Source organism: Monodelphis domestica, chromosome 3 (assembly GCF_027887165.1).
Source record: "Monodelphis domestica isolate mMonDom1 chromosome 3, mMonDom1.pri, whole genome shotgun sequence".
In the NCBI taxonomy this organism is placed as follows: domain Eukaryota; kingdom Metazoa; phylum Chordata; class Mammalia; order Didelphimorphia; family Didelphidae; genus Monodelphis; species Monodelphis domestica.
Window position 1 is genome coordinate 281,135,693 of NC_077229.1, and position 23,716 is coordinate 281,159,408.

Below are 23,716 nucleotides of genomic sequence, written 5' to 3' on the forward strand. Positions count from 1 at the left end.
TGCCCATCAGTGAGGGAATGGCAGAAAAACAATTTCTATGGTATAGAAATGTAATTTTGGATAAGAAATTGCCGAAATGAGCAAATTAGTAAGAAATATGGTAAAAATTTGCATAGGCAGATGAGTTGTAAAACAAGCAGAATCAGGAAAACAATATACACAATGATTATAACAGTGTAAATTAAATGATTACTAAAAGGTAACTGAATTCTTATTAATGGAATACTCTATCAAGATCCCAGAGCAAAGATAAAGAAACATTGCTCATGGGGACAGGGATGATGTAGGAGAGGGGAAAATGCCTAGTAGAATATTGTATATACTATCAGACACAGTCTCTGTATTGGATGGATATTCTTACTGCATTGACTTTCTAAGTCACAAGGAAGGACTCATTCTAGGAAGCAGTTGAAAAATCAGAGAATAAGAACTTAAGAGTTAGAAAGAAACTGAGAAGCCTTCTAATCAAATTTTCTCATTTTGGAGATGTGGAAATTGAATCCCTGCAGAGGTTACAAGACTTTTCCAAAGTCTCACAGCTAATAAGTGTTGAAGGTCATATCTGAACCCCAGAGCTAATAATATTCTTTCTATTTTTCTACTGATAAATGGCAAAAGCCATCAATAAAATATTAATATAAAAATAAAAATATATATATAATATTATACTTTCAGGGGAATAAATCAGAAATTAGTTCTTGGGCAGGTAAGATTTATTTCTTGATTTCTGGCGCAATGAAGTGAGGTAAAATAGACTTAAGAGGGGGAAGCTGGGTAGCTCAGTGGATTGAGAGCTAGGCCTAGAGATGGGAGGTCCTAGGTTCAAATCTGGCCTTAGATACTTCCCAGTTGTGTGACCCTGGACAAGTCACTTGACCCCCATTGCCTAGCCCTTACCACTCTTCTGCCTCTAAAGGGTTAAAAAAATAGACTTAAGATAAAGGGGAATGGTTTGATTTACTTTCTTAACTAAGAAGAATCCCTCATTTGCTACAATTTATGACAATTCAGAAAGTGGTACTGTTAATCTACATTGGAAAATTTGGTTAACATTAAATCATATGTAACAATGGGCATAGACTTAAACTCTAGTCTCCAGAGGAAAAAATTCTTAAGAGTCCCTTCATCCACTGCTCAGTTCATTTGAAGTGGATTTCATGTTTCCACACTTGCCATAGCATGGAAAATGTAGCATCTACTTCAGAAGAATGCTCTTATATACCTGAACATAATTTGCACCTATGCCTACAAATAAAAATGCAACAGCATAACAACATTAAGAAGGCAACAAAAATTATGTAAAACTACATTAAATACCCCTTCCTAATACAATGTGAAGCCTAGTGAGCTGAGACCCAGGGTAAGTGCCACTAGAAAAGAAAAAAAGAGACTTTTTAAGAGATTCAAAGAATAGTCATATATTTCTCCAAGCAAGAAAACTGTTTTTCATCCATGAGGATTATCACCTAAATATTTAAAGTGATGCATAATATTTAATCTTAATTTTTTAAATGCCCTAATGTTAAGAATTGTGAAAACAAGCACGATGAGAAGAAAGTAAAAGGAAAAAAATTCCAAGGAAGAAAACTATCCCCCATACTGAGTATACCACAAAGAAAAGGAATGTCTGGAAAAACCTCAAGAAGGAAAAGAGCCAGAAGAAGAGACTTTGTAAACTGTCTTTCAAAGTTCAGCATAGGAAAATAAATGATCACAATTTAAAAAATCTTCCATTTATTTGATGCTTTCAGTGCATTCCTCACAAAAATCCCATGAGATAAGCAGTAAGAAGATGGCAATAAGTTATCACTCTAATGTTGCCAACTAAGTCATGGGCCCTCATGGCTTTATATGAATAAGATCATGACTAGATTTTCACTGCTAATTAAACATAACGTAACAATGACTATCTACACAGGAGATAGAACTCCCATTTTAAGGAACAGCAAGTGAATCAAAATGGCTATTACATGGTAGTGAATGAAAAAAAAAATAATGTGAAAATAAATCTGAAGAGGTAGAAGGAAATCACATTAGGAAGAGGTTTAAACACCAAAGGGAAAGACTTGTAATTTATTAAGACAATAAGCAAGCACATAATATTCAGAGCCTCATTGATGAATGTTTCAGGTCAATCAATCACCAAGTGTTCATTAAACACCTACTATGTGTAAAGCACTGTGCTAGGTGGTGAAGACACAACATAAAACTACCCTAATCTAAGAGAATTTAAGGGAGTTAGAGATGATCTAAAGATACAGATATTCGTTGCTACAAAGAAAAGTTGAGTTTTAGAAGAGTTATAAGGAAAGATAATTATATAACAGAACTCATTCTCCCCTGAATCTCATTGTAAAATATATGTCCTTTTGGATTTTTTGTTGTCTTACATTTAAAGAATATAGAGAATCTTTTAAAGTGGTAAAATCAATAATAGTAAAATATTAACAATATAATTAAAATGTTACTTAAAATATTGAAACTGAAAAACTAGATAAATAGCACTAAACAGGAAGAGTCCTATTTTTTTACCCACTCACAGGATGACCATTTACATCAATGTATAAAAATTTTGTTCCTTAATTTTCTTATGGAAAGAACCACATGAAATTTGTTTCATTTCAGCTGATCAGCATTTCACATTTATTTCTTTCAATAATACTCGGAGTTGAGTGATTTTGCCAGTTGTTATATTTACTTACTTACAAAGTACATTAAAACATCTAAAATTTGGTTTGTGTTTCCATAATATATTGAGAAAATAAATATTAACTTACTTAAAATTTTAACATGTATTTTTATAACATGTATTTATTTTGTTAACATTTTGATTGGTATTGAAGGTATCATGATATTTTATTAGATATAGTCTTGTACCTTAAACAAAAAACTCACATTTTCTAATGGCCAGATATCCTATAATTTTTACTGCATCTTAACTTGGCACATGGAAAAAAATTCTTTATTTCTAGTGAAAGTACCATAAATTTCTAGTTGTTTATTTGGTCTAATTGGTACAATCTTGAAATTATTCATGATTGTTCTTTCTCTTCAGTCTTGCAGTACCGTAATAATGGCAATACTTCTCCAGTTTCTTTCCACCCCATCTTCAGATATACCCACTTCTTTCCATTCCATATGTCATTATTCTAGTTCAGGCCTTTAAATCTCACTTGGATTTATGCAAGAGCCTCTTAATTCATCTCCTTGCCTTCAATCTCTCCTTTCATTAAAATAATCCTTTTAGGTCTCAGGTCTGACCACATGATTATTCAAAATTATTCAGTGGCTCATTAGGTTCTCCCAAACAAAATGAAAACTCATCAATCTAACATTTAAATCCTTCCACAATGTAGATCCTTAATAGATATGTTTTTGCAGGAATATTTCATATCTTTCTTCTTCATGTGATCTATAGAACTGATCTTCTACTAGCTCTTAGAACTCATCTTTCCATCTTCAAGTTTTGTGCTTTTGCAAAATTATTCCCCATCCCCAGAAATCACTCCCTTTCCCCATCTCTATCTCTTGGAAGAATTCCTTGAAGGCTCAGCTTTGTTTCTACTTCCCTTGCTAAGCTATCTCACAGCAGCAAAAGCTTTCTTGATCCTCAAGTTTTCTCAGAATTAATTATCTGTACGCTTGTTTTATGTCTTTCAAGAAGAACACAAGTTCCCTGGGAGCCAGAACTACTTCATTTGCCCTTGGTATCATGGAAACTAGCACAGTGCATTATAAATAATAGTTGGTTAATAAACATTTGCTAAATAGAGGTGGCAGAGATCAACATAATGATGAGTAGGTAACACAGTTAACAGAAACACTATCTGCTCATTTGTACATAGTGTGATCAATGAATGTGGAATGAATTTATCTCTTCCATGTCTAAGAATTTTACTTTGATGAAACATCTTCCACAGCAAAGCAGAAATTAATCATAATGCACAACGAGATTACTTCATTCTTCCCTTGCTAATATCATTGAAATTAAGGTAAACTGAGGTACAAAATACTGAGAATGTACAATTTATTGGAAAGGCTAGCAATTACTAATAAAGAAGGTCTTTCTATCTCTTAATTTTAGTTGCCACTATGACATATATTAGTCCCATGTTATTTTATCAGTGCCATCCATTCAATAACTCTTTAATGTATATTTTCATTAGCAAGGGACAACTAGTTTTCAAAGCACTGATCATGTGCAAATGAATGAGAAGGGCAGGCAGGAAAGCATTACTTTCTTTCATCAAATGTATTATTTATTACAATTTTTATGCAATCACTTGAAAGATAAGTGATAGAATAGACTATTAGTTCCATTTTAGAAGACTAGAGTTGAGCAAATTATAACATATGTTTAATTATTACTGGCTTCAAACTTTTATCACCACCAATACTGTTATAAAAATAAGCATTTTTAATGGTATTTTTAAAATTCTCTAAAATCCAGTTTAGTCAGTCTGGCCTTAACAAGTAAGATTTGATAAAAATTACTGATTTCAAATTTTATCTCGCAATAAATTACAAGATTATCTAGGAAAAAGTCGATTTTATGAAATGAAGAAGAAAGTATTTTTCAGTTTGTTATTTACTGTTTTTTTTTAATTTACTATCAATACTACCATTTTAGCAATTAAAATGCTATTAGTAGCATTACTGCTATACATACTATCATAGGGTAACAAGGTGGCACAGTAGATAGAACATTGGGCCTGAAGTTAGGGAGACCTGTGTTCAAATCTGGCTTCAGAACACTTATAGGCTATGTGACCCTGGGCAAGCCATTTAGCCCTCTTGGCCTCAGTTTCCTCATCTATAAAACGAGCTAAAGAAGGAAATGGTACACCAATCTAGTATCCTTGCCAAGAAAATGCCAAATGGGGTCATGAAAAGTTGGACATAAATGAAATGACTGAACAAGAACTGTAGGCATAAGATAATTCTATGTTGTCCTTGCACTAGCTGTACTTGATTCAATTTCTGTTTTGACATCATGGTCCACTAATTTAATATGTCATTACTCACTATTCTAGAATCTTACTTCCTTGTCCATTCTTCCTCACCTATTAATCTGTCTAAATGGACCACTTTAAGCTCTTGTTCTCAGGAGCTAAGCATCAGAAGACACCACCATGAAATCTTGCTGATTTTAACCACTATACATTTATGTTGTGTAGTCTTAAATGTTATTGCTTGATGATCCTTCTACTCTTTATTTGATTATCTACATATCCCATTCCTTACAATAAATGTTCTGAACCTTATTTATTGCCTTGTCTCATATTCTTAACTACATTCTTAGCTCCCCACATTTAAAGTTGATGACTTAGCTTCCTATTTCAATGAGGAAAAATAGAACCACCATTAGCTTTATCACCTCTGTCTCCTTTATTCCTCAAAACATACAGTATTAAAGATTAAAGCTCAAAAGAAACTCAAGAGATTGTCACTAAGTGGGGTCCAGAGATATTACATGATTTGCTCAGGATCACATAACTGTAGGATCCCTACTCAACTGTTCTTTATTCTAAATTCAATGATCTACCCACTAAACTACACTGCTTCTCTTCGCTTCTTTTTTCATCATCATTTACAGTGTCTTCCTTTGTATCTATTCCCAGAAGAAAAAGTATCTATTCTTCCTTTATCCACTTACACTCATTCCTCTGTTTAGCCCTTGATCTCATTTCATCCCACTTCTTCTGGGACCTTGAGTCCCCATCACCCTCCTATTCATTTTTAAACTCTTCCTTTCCATCAACTCCCTTCCATGTTCCTACAAATATAGCTTTCCTGATGCTTGAAAAAAAAAAAAGAAAAAACAAAACATAACACTTTTCTTTGACCTTTCGATAGATATCCTATCCTTCCCTCACTTTTGCCACCTATTTTTTTAAAAAGTTGTCTGTTGCCAATATTATTGTATTTGCTTTTCTCCTATTAGTATATTCTTTGAATTTATAATCACAATTTTCCTCCTAACAGCTTCTTCCCTTTTTTTTTTTGCCCCCTATGTTTATTTCCTAACCCTTTAAGGTAGTGTTTCCCAGGATTCTATTCTTGGTCCTTTTGTCTTTCATCCCTACTTCTGCTCTTATAAATTCACTAACTTCCATGGCTTTGACTATTCTTTCTAACCAAATGAACACATCTACAGCCCTAGTTCTGCCTTCTTGGGACACTGAGAACGAGAGGGGGTGGCCACTCTCACATTTCTCACATCTGCATTACCATTGTTGCTCTAGTGCATTGCTCTCCTTCCCAACCATCTAGACTACTAGGATAATGTTCTAGTAGGGCAATTCTCTATCACCTGAATCCCTAAACTCCCTTTTATTCTACTGCTAAACGAATTTTTCTTATGCAGTAGTTTGGTAATGGCTCTCTCCAGTCTTCAAATCTTTATTAGTTCCCTATTGCCTATTGAATAAACCAAAAATAGTTAATTGAGTCTATGAAAGCATGCTATTATATGAAACAATGCCATAAGGGGAAATTGATTCCATAGAAGCATGGGATTTGGGCGGTCAGAAGAATGACACAATAGGGTTTTAAACTACTATACAGGGATGCGGTTTAATTGTAATGTATTAATGATCTTTTAGATTGCAAAATGAGACTGGTTACGGGAATATGATTTGGGATATGCCTATACAGTAGGAACTCCTATGTAAGCCTTTCACATCCTAACCCCCTCCTACCTTTCCAGCCATTTTTTATTTGTGTCCCTTTTCATATTCTTCAATCCAGACACAATGGCTTCCTTGTTCTGCACACATGACACTCTGCCTCTAATTTTTTATGTCTTTTCAGTGGTTGTCTCTCATCCTTGGAATGCTCTCTCCCCCTTACTTTGGCTTTTTGGCCTCCTTCAAGAGACTCTGAATTCCATCTCCTGCAAAAGGCAATTCCTAGTTTTCCCCTGCTCCCTGCCCTGAGTTAGGGTCTTTCCTCTGAGACTGCTTTCCTCTGTGTGTGTGTGTGTGTGTGTTCATTCTATATATTCTCCATATTAAAATGGGAGCTTTTGAGCAAGAGCTATTTATGATGATAAACTTATGTTTGTCTCAAAAGGAAGATACTAAAATTAAGGACGATTTGGAAAGCTTTAACTATGGAAGAGTTAACATTATATTTGATAATATATGGCCTTCAAAGAATAAACATTAAATGCTTGAAAAACAGTACTGGACTGGAAACTTCCAAGATTCAAATTGAAATTCAATTGTCTATGCAAATGACCATCCTATGTATCAAGCAATAACATTTGTATAGCCCAGAGGAATTGCTTGTCAGCCCCAGGAGCAGGAAAGGAAGAGGGGAGGGAAAGAAATGAATCATGTAAACATGGAAAAATATTTTTTAAAATTTAAATTAAAAAGGAAAAAAAACAAAGGCTATCCTATGAATACTCTACTCTCTCATCTCTGAGGAGAAACAAAGCCTGCTTCCACAGTGTTGGTTATCTATCATAGCTTGGACCTGCTAGACTGGATCACTTCCTTTAAATTTTATGAACAAGAATCAGAATCTTTGGTAGGCAAATAGGCAAAGAGGAAGCTAAGGTGGTTTTGGAGCCTATCTTCATTGATGACAGGATATTTTCTCTGATAATCTAAGAAAGTATTAGAAAAGTGATTATTTTATTTGCTGTAGGTAAACCTAATGTTTCTAAAAATACCAGCTCTTCAGACTCACCCCATAGTCAAATTAAAGGGAGTTCAAAGATTGAGAATATAAGAGAGCAGGATTCTGATATTAAGAAGATGTTGGGACATAAGTAATTTAAAGTTGCTGTGGATCAAGAGAAACAAAGAGACGTTTTTCTACCTCAGGAAATAAGTATGCCTTGGATGGTTTAAAAATGCAACTGGGGAAAATGTCAATGTCAGTGAAGCCTTCAAAGCTTTAGGGATGAAGTTATTGGCAGAAAGTTTACTTAGAATAATTATGTTGCAAAGTTTCAGGAGAAGGTGCTCTTGTACTCTGAAATTGACTATCTATATTCATTAAAATCTATTTAGGAAAATTAAAATGTAACAGGTGTGACCACCACTATATGATGACACCAACACTGTAAAATTATCCTATTATTAAAACTATTTGAGAAATTTCACTTCAAAATTCACTTCACTGAGAAATTTATTTTTCTTCAACAGAATGCATTAAATGAAACTGAGTTAGACAGCAGCAATTAAATAATGATCTTCCCTAAGAATCAAAACGGTCAACAGAACCAGTGTCACAATGGCTCCAAAGAGAACAATGTTTTCTATTACTTTTTCTTTTCCTTATTGAGTGAAATACAGATAGAAAATGGCAAACCAGACGCCATTCAATATCTAACTCCTTTACTTTGTAAGGTATTAAAAAATTGTACTCAAGTCTATTTCTTTTAATCATTCCAAGAGACAGAAATATAAAGTCCATTTAGAGAAAAGTGAAAAAATGAGTTTAAATTCAATTAGAAACTAATATTTCCTGATATATGCCCTGTTTCACTCAAGCATAAAAAGAAGAAAAAGCAAATCCATAAAATGAAGAAAAACTGGCAGAATGGAATAAAAAACTACCAAGAATAATTTAAAATGAAGGAAACGTACATCTACTGAATCTGATAAAAAGATCCCTTACTAAAAACTGGAAACCTGAACAAGAAGATAGCTACCTCTGCTCTACTTCAATGATTAATACAAAATATATTCTATAACATGTAGAAGAATCAAATATTTCACTTTATCAGGCAGAAAATTTTTTTTCCCACTGATGCTTAAAATTGTTTGTTGGCAAGCACAAAAATGACTATGTGTGTATCTTGGCACTAGTGATGCCTCATTTTAAATATGTGGCAATAGTTCAATGAGTGAGGTTTTGAAAACTATAACTATGAAATGACCCTGAGTTACAAAATAAGTTGGTGGTTTTAAGCTCTAACCAGATGAAAGCAATTCCCTGGCATAGACTACTGGCCTAAAAAAAACCAAAACAAACAAAAAAAAAGTCCAAATGATAACAATAAGTTCACTCACTTTTGAGATACTCTTATAATGGTAACTTAGGCTCTGCTGAAGTTCTAAACATTATCAATGACTTCCATAAGACTATTAGGATAGTAAGTAAGGAAGCTTGGGGTTGGGTAACAAAAGAAGAAAGAAAAACAGTTCTATCTGCATATTCCCTTATATCAGCTTCTAAATCTTTTATGCCTTAGAGGATTTCTTTTGAACCATTTTAGTTGATTTGCTAGGCTTGAAAATATAAGAAGACCTAAGGTCAAATCCTGCATATCCTTATATGACCGTAGGCAAGTCATTTCAACCTTTATAGGCAATGGTTTTCTCATCTGCAAAATGAGGGAGATTGGTTTTGTGGCCTCTACAGTAATGTTTAGAAAAATCATCTTTTGACTATCTACAACTCCATTTGTACTTTATTTGCAATATAAAGTTCATAAACCACAGAGCCAAATATGATTCTGATTATGAAACTCATTTTGGGGAGTTTTCTATAATTCTACATAAGAATTAAAAACAGTACATATAGAGTGCCATGCATGAAAGTGAAGACTTGTTTTCCTGAGTTCAAATCTAGCCTTGGACACTTGCTGGCTTTGGGGTCCTGAGCAAGTCACTTAACCCCATTTGCCTCAGTTCTTCATCTCTAAAATGAGCCAGAGAAGAAAATGGCAAATCATTCCAGCATCTTTGCCAAGAACTCTTAATATGGGGACACAAAAATTCAGACATGACTGAAGTAACTTAACTAGCAAGCAAACAAAAACCAACTAAAAATAATGTTATAGAATAACTTCAGATTATGGAATTAACAACCAAAAAAATCTTAAACTTTTATAAGTTTGCTCAAACCAAAATCTAAACGCATCCAATGATGCCTATTGTAGAGATGGGGATCAAATGGAAATTAGTGTTAAGTGAAGAAATATACTAAAGAGAAGTCACCAGAGAATTATATCATGAAGATTATAGGGAGGAGAGGCAGGAACAAAAAGAAATAAGGGGAAAGGAAGGTATTTTTTTTCTGAACAAAAAAAGATCTGAAGATTCTCTCTGAAATAAAGTCCCAACTTTTTAACTCTAGTTTCTTCTAGTAGTGCATATAACTTATAAAAGTCAAGGATATTAATCGACAGAAGGAAAAGACGAGTACAGATTTACAAATGCTGAGAAAACAAAAAGGTAGGGGGGGGTAAAAAAGATTTGAAAATAAGGTGATTTTTTAAAAAATAGATAGATGCTCCCTTTCATAAGATTACAAAATAAAGATGCATGTCAGCTAGAATCTTACTGATGAAAACTATCTGTTTTCTTTGAGGGCTTGAGATTCAGACCAATAATTTCACTGCTGTAAGGAACTGCCAGTGTGTAGACTATCTCCAGAAGCTCAGAACAGTAATTTTTCTTTAACATATAGTACAAAGATTGCCAGAGTCACTCAGAAGTTAAGCACACTGCCTATAGTCACATAACCAGTATGTGTCAGAGGCAGGGCCTGAAGCATGTTTCCTTGACTATAAGATCTCACGGGGCTCCTCATATCCCATCTGATGGCTAAAATAAGGAAGGAAAGTCTTACTGTTTATTAAAATCTGATATATTTTACACATGTGTAAAATCTATTCTTCCACATGCAGACATACAAGATGAAAACATGCTTAAATGGATGTATCACAGTCTTACTCAGTTAACTACAAAAATAATTTTATTGATATCTTTTATTTTTATATCAGCGTTATTTTATAGTAAATCCCTCTCACCTATAACTAACAAAAATTAAACAAATAAAACAAAAGAAAATCTCAAACATTCAGGAAATCTGATGATTCTCTTAATCCAGCCCAAGATTTCATTAGTTTCATTGAACATCTCATGGCATTGTTGACTCCTATTGAGTTTTTAGAACACTAAAATTATCAAGTTTCTTTTAGATCAACTGCAACAAAAACTTGCCTTTACTATATGTTGTACTCAAAAAGCGTTTTTTTTTTAAATATTTCAGTGTAAAACTTTACATCTATCCCCAATGAATTTTAAGTGACTCAAACCCAATTCTCTAATGATAATCAGTGAAGATACTTTTGGTTCCTTATGACATCCAGTGGGATAGTTAGCAACAAAAATTTTATGATATCCACAAATTGGATGAGCATATCATCTATGTCTTTTATCCAAGTAAATGATAAAAATATGTAATAGAGCTAAGCACAAGTAACATAGGATAAAAAAAAACCAAGATGTTTTCTGCCATGCTGACTTTAAACTACTAACAATTATTATTTGAGTATAACCATTCAGCCAGTACTTGATCTAATTAGATTATTATCTAGTCTACATCTGTTCATATTCTTCCCAAGAACAGAGCATGAGATATGTTGGCAACAGCTTTCATAAAAGCTAAGGAAAACAAATCTACAGGATTCCCTTCTTCTCTCAATTTAGTAATCTCGTCAAAAATGAAAATGAAATTAGTTTGGAATGTATTATTCTAAATGAAATCAGGTTGGATCATTTTTAATTATCATTTTCCTTTCTACAGATTTGCCTATCATCTCCTCAATGACCTGTCCTAGAATTTTCCCCAGAAAGTTAAGTCATGTTTATTGCCTAGAATGTGTAGTCTCTATTCTCTTCCTTTGGTTTGAAAATTAGGACATCAGATTTTTTTCCAAAACTGTGCCCATCTTTAGTCCAACAAAGGACTATATAATATATAGAGAATAATAAAATCAACTGCCTACCAGAAATCTCCTCTTGAATGTTTAATAAGTCATCTGAAATAAAATTTATTGCATTTTCCCTCAAACTCATCTATCCTTAAACATTTCCCACATCTGTTGATGACATCACCATCCTTTTAATCAGCTCAGTTTGTAACCTCCTAGAGTTAACCTTGAGATTTTCCCTGTAACAATCCCCATATATAATCAGTTGCCAATTGTTGTCAATCCTTCACAATCTCTTGGGCATCTGTCACCTCTTCAGTTCAGGCCCTCAACATCTCTCAAATGGAACATTAAAAAACTCTCTTAATTTCTTTTGCTGCCTCTGGTATTTTCCCTCCTCCAACTCATCTTTTGCACAGCTGATGAACAAATATTCCTAAAGAATAACTATATGGAGGATGGATGAGAGAGGAGACACCCAAAGGCAGGAAAAACCAATTAGAAGACCATTCTAATATTCCAGGGAAACCGGTGATCATTTTCCTTCCCAAAATTATTTTGTACCACTGAATGCATTTTTCACCCACTATTTATTTCCAAATTACCTTGTATATAGCTTAGTTGTGTGCCCATTGTCTCATGCTAGATTGTGAGCTTCTTAAAGGCAGGGAGGTTCTTTTAACTTTCTTTTTATTCTCCAACACTAAGTACAGTGCCTGGGACATAGAAGGCACTTAAGAAATGTTTACAGGGTGACTTTGTACATGTTGTATCTCTCAAGAAGAATGGAAAGCTCTACAGGGCAGGAACTGCTTTGTTAAGTCAACAAGTATTTCTTGAATGCATACCATGGGTCAGGTGCTATGTTAATCCTGGGGGGAGAGGGGCGTATGGACAAAGCCCTTGCAACTGTCTTTATTTCCCTAATTCTTAGCACAGAGTCTTATACATAGCAGTAGGCTTTTTTTTTTAAGTTTATTAAATTAAAGTGAATTGAAGTATGGTTAGAATGTAATTACTCAAATTGGACTAAGCCTAATGTTTCATGATTCCCTGTGCACTTGGGAATTGTTGATGCTTGTATAAAGATAAGAATATTAATGTGGTTCTCTGAGATGGCAACAATTTAAATGAAACAAAGAATAATGACCAAATGAAGATAATCTATTTTTATATGAATAAAGTCAGTTCAAAGATTTAATAGAAAGGAAATTTTAAAATGTTCTTAAATATTGTAATAATTTTCCATATCTTTAAAGATACATGTTTGACAACTACATGACGTGATTATATTTTAAATTATAATATGCTTCTCACCTGGTCTTCTTCTCCACCACCTTCCTCATCATATTTCAAAATATTATCTCTTACATCATCTTCTGGGTCAATCAAAAGCTGTTTGGCTTGACGTTCCTTATCACGACGTTTCATCCATACAACAAACATTAATACCAGAACTAGTAAGGAAAATGAAAGGAGAAATATATAACTAGTATTATTTTTAGATTCTAAAAACTTTTGCCATGTTTTTAAGACAAAGTGGATTGTTGTTGTTTTTTTTTAATACCCAGATACATTAATTTAATCTTCACAGCCAACTTGTGAGTCAGGCAGGTCAAGCATTCCTTGTTATAGAGATGAGGAAACAACAATTCAATTAAATTAAGTGAGTTGCCCATGGCCACATGGCTAGAGCAGCTAAAAGAATTTAGATCTTTCCTTTCTACATACTGCCTTTCCTTTTCAAATCCAATTTACGAATTTAAGATTAGTTGACTCGAAAATAATTAGTTCATATGTTGGAATACCTTGAGGACCTTCACAATTCATACTTCACATTATTTTATGACAGGCCAAGGACCTATAATTCTCCAAAGGGTTTGATGTTACATAAAATCGACTCCAGTGTACTTTTCATTTTGGTTCACTAAAAACCATTGATTAAAATTCTCACCTAAATTAATCTTACACCTTTGTCACAATCTATCCTGTCTAGGCTTTCTTTTCAGGCGAAAACCTATGAGTTCACATTTCAGTTAGAAGAGAAATCTATCTCCTAATCTACATCTAGGAACAAGTCTTTAAAAATAATTCTAAGGAGATCACTTTACATCCTGTAGGAAAAAAAATTTAATGACCACCATTTTAGCACATTTTTACTATTGGTCATAAAAATAAATATCTTTCTTTTAGAGCCAGATACATGATTTCATTTGGCATTGTTCTGTTGGTAAATCTAATGTGAATGGATTATGAGTATAGCACAGAGGTTTCAAATTATAAACAGCTTTCTCCATGTAGGACACACACGTCTCCCTCCCCCCCACCCCCAGCCCTCCCTTATATAGCAATTGCTTAGAAGAAAGGGGAGAAATATAAAATTACCAGACCACTTGTAAATGGAAAAAACATAAAGGAAATAGCTGACATTTTCAAAAAGTGATTGGTGCATAACATGTTCTCACAATAAACTAAGTCCCACTACAACTCTACAATAAAACAGAGCCTATGCAATTTATTTTTTTAAACCTCCATAGTTAAAGGTGGTGCCAAAAGTACCTTTCAATAGCTAATTTCCTGCATTCCACTGAACTGAGGATTTGAAAGTGACTCTTAAAAATGGCATTTTTAAACATCTAATTTTATTATAAAGACAGGAACTTAATTGATCTATGTAATATTTTCAATTTCAACATGGATGTATATATGTATATAAATATAAAATATGGAGAGACATAAAAGATCTCTATTTTATAAAGCACTTCAGAACCATGCACTTTGATTCTTAATAATTTGTACAGGCTCTTATTGATTTTATGCAAAAGAAAGTGAATGAAAGTAATATACCTATTTTTCTTAAATTAGAAAATAAATGCTAAAATATTCAATCAATAAAATAAGTACTAAAAGTTAAGAATGTTCAATACATTACCATATATATGCATATATTTCTATATATGGGGCACATAAATATTATTCTTCCTAGCTTTGGTGCAAACATTTTAGATAGTCCCCCAAGCATCCACATTCTTTTTCAAATTCAGAATGGACTCTCTCAGATGTTATGGTAGAGAAAATGTTTAGGGAACTGAAATAGATATCTTTAAATGAAATTGCAAGATAAATTTTAAAATCATATTCATCTTTGTTATTAAAAACTTACTGTTGATATAGACTTATATACTTACTGAGTAAGATGATGATACAGAGTAGAATGGCAATAATAGCACCTGTTCCAAGCCCAGCACCCACAATTCTATCAACATCAGTACAATCTCCATTGGAGTCACACTGGCAAACTTTCACTCGAAGAACAGAAGTGTTGGATTTAGGAGGATTTCCTGAATCAGTGATTATTATTGGAACTTCATAGATACCAGCCTCAAGAAATTTTATTTTTAAATTAAGCTGAGCAAAATCACCTATATTATGAAGAAAAAAAAAGATGTGAATTTAATGTATTATATGTGTAAAAAATCCATGATCTATGTTAAGTAAAGCTAAATTTATTAAAAAAAAAAACCATTTTAGGTTTCCTAAAAAATATACGAATAGTATTTTCTTTGGAGGTATTTTCAAACAATATCTTATTTCAAAGGTCATCATTGGCAAAAACCTATTACCTGGTGCCCTGACTTCTAACTTTTAGTTTTCCTTATTTAGTTGGCATAGCCCTCCAATATCAATATGCCCCAAACTTTTATGAAAGCATTTTCATCTTGATAACATCTAGAAGACATTACATTCCATGGTTTTATTGATATCATGGTCTCTGAAAACAGTCTTAAAGAAAAATTATCTTTATTTTATTTTAAATTTGATATATTGGTTAAGATATTTTTAATCACAGAAGATTTATGAATGATATAAAGATTTTCTGTTCTCAAAACCCCTTATCCACATACACATTCAAGCAATTAGCTAGCTTTTACCATTAAGCCGAGTGATGGTCCAATTCCTCTTGATACTTGCTGGAGACAAAGGAAGATCAAAAGCAAATGGTCCAGCATTTGGATCAATGTCATAATCAAGTGCTGTGATGTTAATTGAATTGGGGTCTGGAGTTTCACAGGTCTCTGCCTCTTGAGGTAGCACTTGGGGAGCATTGTCATTAATGTCAAGTAAATAAATTTGCAATGTGCCAGTTCCACTCATAGGAGGAATTCCTTGCAAGGGAAATAAAGATAAAACAATTTAATGGTGATAATAATAATAATGATAAAAACCAAACTGCTGATAAATTTTGCAACTACTGTTAAGCACTTAAAACATCTATTTTCTTGTCCTCATAACTATGCAGGCTTGGGAAAATTCCCTTGCTCAGGTACCTAGGCAAATGCTGTTGGGCACTTGATCTCTTGCTGCTTTTCTGGAATGGTAATGTGGCCATTACAATGAATCATGCACAGTAACTTCATGCAACCACTGCACCCCAGTATTTCTATGCAATAGCTGGCATGTTTCTGGCATTCTGTTAAGTAGTGAGGAACAGAAAAGGAGCTGGATAAATGACCCCTACCAAGGCAAGATACAGTTGCATAAAACCACTATGGGGTTATTTATAAAAACAAAATATAAACCCTTCCCCTTCTCAACTGAGGGTATTTTTTTCCTTCATTAGATTTTTGAAGAACACTCTTTTGCTCCAATCATACTTTATCATGTACTTGACTTCATTTGTGCATCTTCTCCCCATCTTTTTTTTTTTAACTCTTATTTCCCATCTTAGATAACGTCTCCATGTATTGGTTCTAAGACAGGAGAGTGGCATGGGCTAGACAATGAGATTTAAATAGCTAGCCCAGATCACACAGTTGGGAAGAATCTGAGGACCTGTTTGAACCCAGGACCTCCCATCAAGGCTGGGTTCTCTATCCACTGAGCCACTTAATTGCCCTGCAGCCTGAAACTTTTTTAAAGATAGACTTTTTATATTTGGCCATCTTTTCAGCTTAGTATCCTTACAATCAAGAATGCAGGAGGGTTTTGCTTAAGGAAGGGCTGAATGAGTACCTACTTTAGAACAGATTAAATAATCATAAATCAATATAGAAGGAACCTCACAAGACTTATGTGGTCCCGTGTCCTGTCCGCAGGCAGAATATATGACTGAGCCATGCCTGTAGAGTTGGTAAGAGGCTAAGGGAATTTAAAATGAAGCCACACATCAAGTCAAATGAATGAGAAGACTATTGCTGGGCAGGGTTAACTTGAGAATACTTCCATGGAGAGGAAGAACTGCCCTGAGAAACAAAGAATGGGAGCAGAGTGCTAGAAGCCAGTCACTACGTATGACCACAACTGGTCTGAATAAAAAGGAAAATCATCTCTCCTGAGGGTAATATGTTTCAGGGAGTTGCCCATGAAGCAGATATGCGCTGATAAGAGTGAAAGAAAGAGAGGAAGCCAACTGAACAGGATGAATCGGAAGTTAGAAGGTACCTCAGCTGCCATCTGATCGAGACCAAATAGGAAAGGTGTCCTTAGTAAGAACTCCACGGTGAAGGACACCCTCACTCCAAGGGGAGCTCATTCCACTGGGTGCAGCTCCAACCGTGAGCAGGAGGAAGATTTTATTGACCTCAGACCTAAATTTGTCTCTCCTACATCTACCTCCTGCTGCTTCTTGTTCTGATCTCAGGGCCCACAGAGTGAGGGAAAATCAATCAATCTAACCTTTCTTCCACAAAGCAGTCCTTCAAATACGTGAGTGAAGAGGCCGTTACATGCCTCCAGAGTCTTCTCCAGGCTTATGTATCTCTAGTTCCTTCACAGACCCAAGGCATTTTGCCATCCTGTCCTGATTGCCATCCTCTGGCATTCACTTCATCAGGGTCGTTCTTAAACCCAGAACTGAGGTCAAGAAGAAGGCTGATGATGGCACTGTATGATGGGACCTGTCACCTCCTGATGTGCTTCTCTATATATTTCTAGGCTGAAAATTTTTAAGATATTCTATCTTCCCGATACCACAAATACTATTGGTTAGAACTGAGACTTTGATGGATGGATAATTCCATAAGGAAATTTGAAAAAAAAAATCAAAATGTCCCCATGCAAAAATTTGAAGTGCCTTAAATCTTACACACACAGGGAGATACATATATACATTAATATCAATAATAATGATATGAAATTAAAACTCAGGCATACCTATATACATACATACACACATACATAAATACACACATGTGGTATCCTAAAAGTCTTCGTGACCTTCTAAGCTTCAGGAACATAAAAATGCACTAAGGCTTTGGGGATCCCATGTTTGCGCTTGTATGCATGCAAGTGCATACATAACATACACCCACAACAACAAACATATAGGAACGAAGTGAGGCTTTGAGGTATCCTTTTTTCAATGAATCGAATTCTAGTATATATAGATCTATATGGAGCTGTAGATAGATAGTTTATAATTCTAATACATGGATAATGTGGTTGCTGGTGGACTGGGGGAGGTATCTTAGGGGGTTTTCATGATTTTTACTTATTTATTTATTCATTCAATTTAAACCTTTATCTTCTATATCACAAGAGTTACTAAGTACTAGTTCCAAGGCAGACGAGCAGTAAGGGCAAAGCAATAGAAGTTAATTGACATGCCAAGTTTATATACATAGTGAAGAAGCGTCTGAGGTCTTCCTGACTCTGGACTTGGCCCTTAATCCATTCTGTTACCTAACTGTCCCTGGGTCATATGATTTTCAAAACCACAACCCCAGCCTTTATAATAATATATAAGCATATTTCCACAAATCCATAGAAAGAACGGTGTGCTTGTATGTACAAAACACATGTGTCACTGTGTAAATACATACACAAACACACTATATGTGTAACGGGGTGTGTATACATAAAGAAAGAGTGAGAAAAAAATATATAAGGGCCTTAAAAGAAAAAATTACTCACATACTTGTATATGATCATCATATTTCTTTTTTTTTCTTTTTTGAAAAACTCTAGTCTTCTATCTTAGACTCAATATATTAAGTATCGTTAACAAGAGAGAAAAACTAAGCCATTTGGGTGAAATGACTTGCCCAAGGTCACACAACTAGGAAGTATCAGACGTTAGACCCCAAGAACTCCTGTCTATAGATCTGGCTCTCTCTCACCTACTTGTCTCTGATGATTAATAATTAAATTAAATACATATTAACCATGAGCACAGAAAGAAAAAAATTTAAACGACTCAAGCTATCAAATTAAGGAATACATGTTTGAACCAATCACCTCCCAATAATTCCCTCTACACACATATATCATAAGAGCTATAGTTTTTAATTCCAAAGAGAGAAAGCTGTCTGTTGCTTATAGACAGTATAAAACAAAGGTAGATGTTTCCTTTACTAACTGGCACAAGAATTTTCTCTTGACAGGCCATGGCAAAAAAATGTTCCAATCAATGCTATCAAAGGCACTTTGTTTTTGAACACCAACTTATATGGAGCTAACTCCATATAAGTTGGTGAAGAAACATCAGTTACACTGCATCTGTCATCATGGAGATTTGCTATAAAAAGTAATATATTATATATATTAAACATTCCTTCAGCATTCTTGGATACTACTCTTCCTGAAAGTTATGGTGGGATCAGTTCTTATAAACTTATCAACTCTTATAAACTGTGTGTATCCTGACAGTCTAAGAGAAATAGGTTGGTTTGTTTGTTGATTTTTTTAAAAAATCATGGAGCTCCATCCTTTACAGTTCTTAAAACTTGAGGTTTGATATCATTGTTGTTTCTAACTAGCTCTACAGAATTCAATCCTACAATGGTTAAAGTATCACTAACAAATATATTATTAAATTCTAAATGCACTTACTCTGCAACTTTAACTATTTTGAATGTGGCCTTGATGCCCAAACACAAAAAACAAACAAACAGTGAATCATCAATCAGGTATATCAAAAAAGTCCACATTTTGTTGTTGTTGCTCAGTTTTGGCCAATTCCTCATGACTCCATTCGGAGTTTTCTTGGCAAAGATCATGAAGTAGTTTTCCATTTCCTTCTCCAGTTCATTTTATATATGAAGAAACTAGGCACACATGATTAAATGACACAGCCAGGAAATATATGAGGCTGGATTGGAATCCAGAAAGATGTCCTTCTGACACCAAGACTAGCTACGTTGCTAGCCCAAAGTCCATATGCCCGAACAAAAGAGGGACACTATAAGGTCTCAGAAAGGGTTTCTTATTGTTAGTTTTATCCATGATTTCGGCAATCTTATATGAAACCATGTTAGACTGTAATACCAATTGTTACCACTCAGGTCATTCCTGGAGAGTAAAAATTGTAGAAAGATTTTTATCTAATTAAGATGGAAGAGTTCCCAGATCAAAGAAACCACAAGCCCTGGAGGTATTAATATGTTTTTACAAGCTTGAAAACACCTGGAAGACTGAAATATCTTATTTCTTTTTATATTCTTCTCCTTCCTTCCCTTCCCTGCTCACTACTCAATAGCTAAGAGAGTAATTTATATCAAAGTAGGTACTTAACATATTATTGTATAGATGATATTTGGTCATCTAGTGAGAACAGAAACAGTCAAACAGAAATCTGGGGCTGAAAGATATTGATACAGTAGCATAAAATGACAGTTGATACCAAAGCCCACAAAAAAAAAAGAAATTACAAAAAAGCTTTAACACGAATTAAAAAAAACATCATGTTTGAGATCATTTACTATAGAAGCAATTAACTCAGTCTTCCTAATTTTATTACTGCTCCTCATCTACAATATATTTCTTTGGAAGAGTTAATAATAATAATAAAAAAACAGTTTCAAATCCAGTCTCAGACATTTTCTCGCTGTGTGACCTTGGGCAAGTCACCTCACCTCCCTGCCCCTCCTTTGGGGACAGCTAGGTGCCTCATTGGATGTAGTGTTGCACTTTGGAGTCAGAAAAGTCTGAGTTCATATCCAATCTTAGCTACGTGACTCTGCCTGATAAAAGGATCCATGGGAGAAAGAAATACCAAAGTATCATTGCCAAGAAAATTCCATAGAAAACTTTGGTCCATGGTATCACAAAGAATTGGACATAATTTAACAACAACAGGATCAACAACAAACATCTGTTCCTTAAAAGTGTATCACTTCTCTAATGCAGTATTTTGACAAATTCTAACAAATGCTGCTACCATAACATTAGCTTGTTTCTCAGGTTCTTGGTATAGCTCTACTCAAAGCCCATTTACTCTTATTTTATATGTAATTATAACAACTTGTTAATCTGGTTTTCAAACTTATGTCAAATTAGAGGTAGAAAATTAGAAGAGAAGAGAGATAACACACTGATAGCAGCAAGCTCACAATTTTGTGACAGCCAAGGAAGAGGGTGAAACATTATAAACAGACACAATAATTAAAAAATAAAAGTATGAAATAATTTAATTTGGAGTCAAATACTCTAAGAAATGTGAACAAGATCTGTTTGATAGCAGAGTCTTATAGATGGGGGGAAAAGGGGGAGAAAGACAGAGACCCCCATGTGTATACATTTATGTGTATATAAATAAATGTATGTACAAATATATGCAGATATGTGTGTGTTTGTAAGGTAACACTGAAAAACTGAGAAGATTGCATTGTATTTCATATACTCTATTTCAAAAGGCACAAAATTCTGAAATATATTTTAGGAGAATTTCCATTAAGATAAATCATTCTAACACCTAGAAAACCATTTCAATAGCCTCAGGTATTCATACCTCTTGATCATGTCATATCCTGATGACACTGAAAAAAAATGTGGCATTTCATTACTTATGAAAAAGAAAAAAGAAATTTTGGCAGACAAATTAAAATATTTACCATTGTCAGAAGCTAGAAAAGTAGCATTGTACATGTTGTTTTTCACATTTGGTGATTCTCTATCCAAAACAGCTATTGTGGTAATCTGCCCATTAACAGGATCGATTTTTAGCCAATTGGCAGGATCTGATAATTTCGTATATCTGCAAAGTGAAAATATAATAAATTCAGTTGTTTCATTACTTTTGAAAGCAAAAAAAGTTATTTCAAAACACCAAACGAATTAATTTCTATTTCTATGGCTCATGAACATGAGTGCAGATTTGATAGAAAAAGATCTTCCAGAGTAATAGCAAAAGATGAGAGATGAGAGTAAGTTTAGTTTGCCAAATTCATTTTATTTTTTTGCAAATCCTTATCTTCTGTCTTAGCATCAGTTCTAAGAAGAATCAGTTCTTAGCAATCAAGGTTAAGTTAACTTGTCCAGGATCACACAGCTAGGAAGTATGTGAGGCCACATTTAAACCCAAGTCTTCCCAACCCAGGTCTGATATTCTATCTACTCTGCTACCTAGCTGCCCCTGCTAAATTCAGTTTAAATGGTACAGGATCAGTAAGAGTGGTATAATTAAGTTTCTCTTCTGCAATCATTACAGAGATGCTTTATAGGAAATTGGACAGACCAAATTTTATGACCTTTGCTCATTTTTTAGCAGACCGTAGAGGCAAAATCCTAGAAAAAGTCATAGAAATTACCATAAGTTCAAACACCTATAAGAAGAAAATTATCAAAAAACAATTGAACTCCACTCTATAACAAAGTCCTAAAGTCCATGTCACTCACCACCTTTTTTAATTATTAGGATTGCATCACTTCATTTTATGTACTTTCACTCTTAATTCTATTCTCATAAGTCATTTCTCCTACAATAGGCAATAAATATCTTAGAATCCTTCACACTATTAGGGTCAAGTCAAAATCAATTAATAAACACATTAATTGTTTACTGTGTGCCAGGCACTAGGCTAGGTGCCAGAGGTAGAAAGACCAAAGGGAAACAATTTCTAGCATTGATGAGCTTATACTTATACTCTCTCGGGAGAGGCAATAAATAAATACCAGACAATTTGGAGAGGGATTACAATGACAATTGTGGAAGAGAGAGGAAGAATTAAAAAAGATTTCAGAGGGCAAGGTGGCTCAGTAGACAGCCAGGCCTAGAGATGGGAGGTCCTAAATTCAAATCCAACCTCGTTATTGCCAACTGCCTAGCCCTCACAGTGCTTCTGCCTTGTAAATAATACATAGTATTAATTCTAAAACAGAAAGTAATGTTTTTTTTATAAAAAAGACTACATATAACATGGACTAAACATATGTATATTTATTTAGCTATATATCTATGACTATTTATAGCTATAACTAGCTATTAATTACTACTGTCACTTAAACTTAGAGGAGCAGAAGAAAAGGAGAAAATGAATTAGCCAGCTGCCACCACTGGATAGTGATATCTGGTGAAGATTAAATCTGGGAAGAAATTGACATCTATGGCTATTTGCTAAATGGTGGTTGTGAGATTTCCAAAAACATTTTTTTTGACTGTCTATGAATCTTATTCAACAAGGCTACTCCTATCTTAACCAACCTCAGTGTCTTCTCATTAGGATGGATAATTAGGAATCTGTTGCAGCTGGACCTCTTTTGTGATAAGCAGTCTGAGTTCAATAACCATTTCCCCAAACACTTCAAAAAGAATTAGTTCTCATGTCCTGGTTTTGACAGAATGGGCTGTTTTGTTTTGTTTTGTTTTGAACTTCTCACTGGTATGAAGCTTCCTCAGTTTCCATTGCTCCTCAGATCCAAGGTCCTGCCAAAACCTTCCCTATTACTATTATTTAGTATTAAAGTCCAGAATAAGAGGGAGGGAGGGAGGGAGGGAGGAAGGAAGGAAGGAAGGAAGGGGGAGGGAGGAAGGGAGGGAGGGAGGGAAGGAAGGAAGGAAGGAAGGAAGGAAGGAAGGAAGGAAGGAAGGAAGGGGGAGGGAGGAAGGGAGGGAGGGAGGGAGGGAAGGAGGGAAGGAAGGAAGGAAGGAAGGAGGGAAGGAAGGAAGGAGGGAAGGAAGGAAGGAGGGAAGGAAGGAAGGAGGGAAGGAAGGAAGGAAGGAAGGAAGGAAGGAAGGAAGGAAGGAAGGAAGGAAGGAAGGAAGGAAGGAAGGAAGGAAGGAAGGAAGGAAGGAAGGAAGGAAGGAAGGAAGGAAGGAAG

General features: G+C 34.4%; 1 protein-coding gene across 1 annotated transcript in view; it reads right to left on the reverse strand.

Annotated features, from left to right (window-relative positions):
* The window catches only part of CDH2 (cadherin 2), a 266,200-nt gene that overhangs the window by 29,143 nt on the left and 213,341 nt on the right, over positions 1–23,716 (reverse strand). Inside the window, exons 11-14 of the mRNA XM_007487574.2 lie at positions 21,511–21,653; positions 15,613–15,846; positions 14,869–15,102; positions 12,998–13,137 (exon numbers count right to left, since the gene is read on the reverse strand). Coding sequence (XP_007487636.1) covers positions 12,998–13,137; positions 14,869–15,102; positions 15,613–15,846; positions 21,511–21,653 — 751 coding nt within the window. The remainder of the gene's footprint in view (positions 1–12,997; positions 13,138–14,868; positions 15,103–15,612; positions 15,847–21,510; positions 21,654–23,716) is intronic.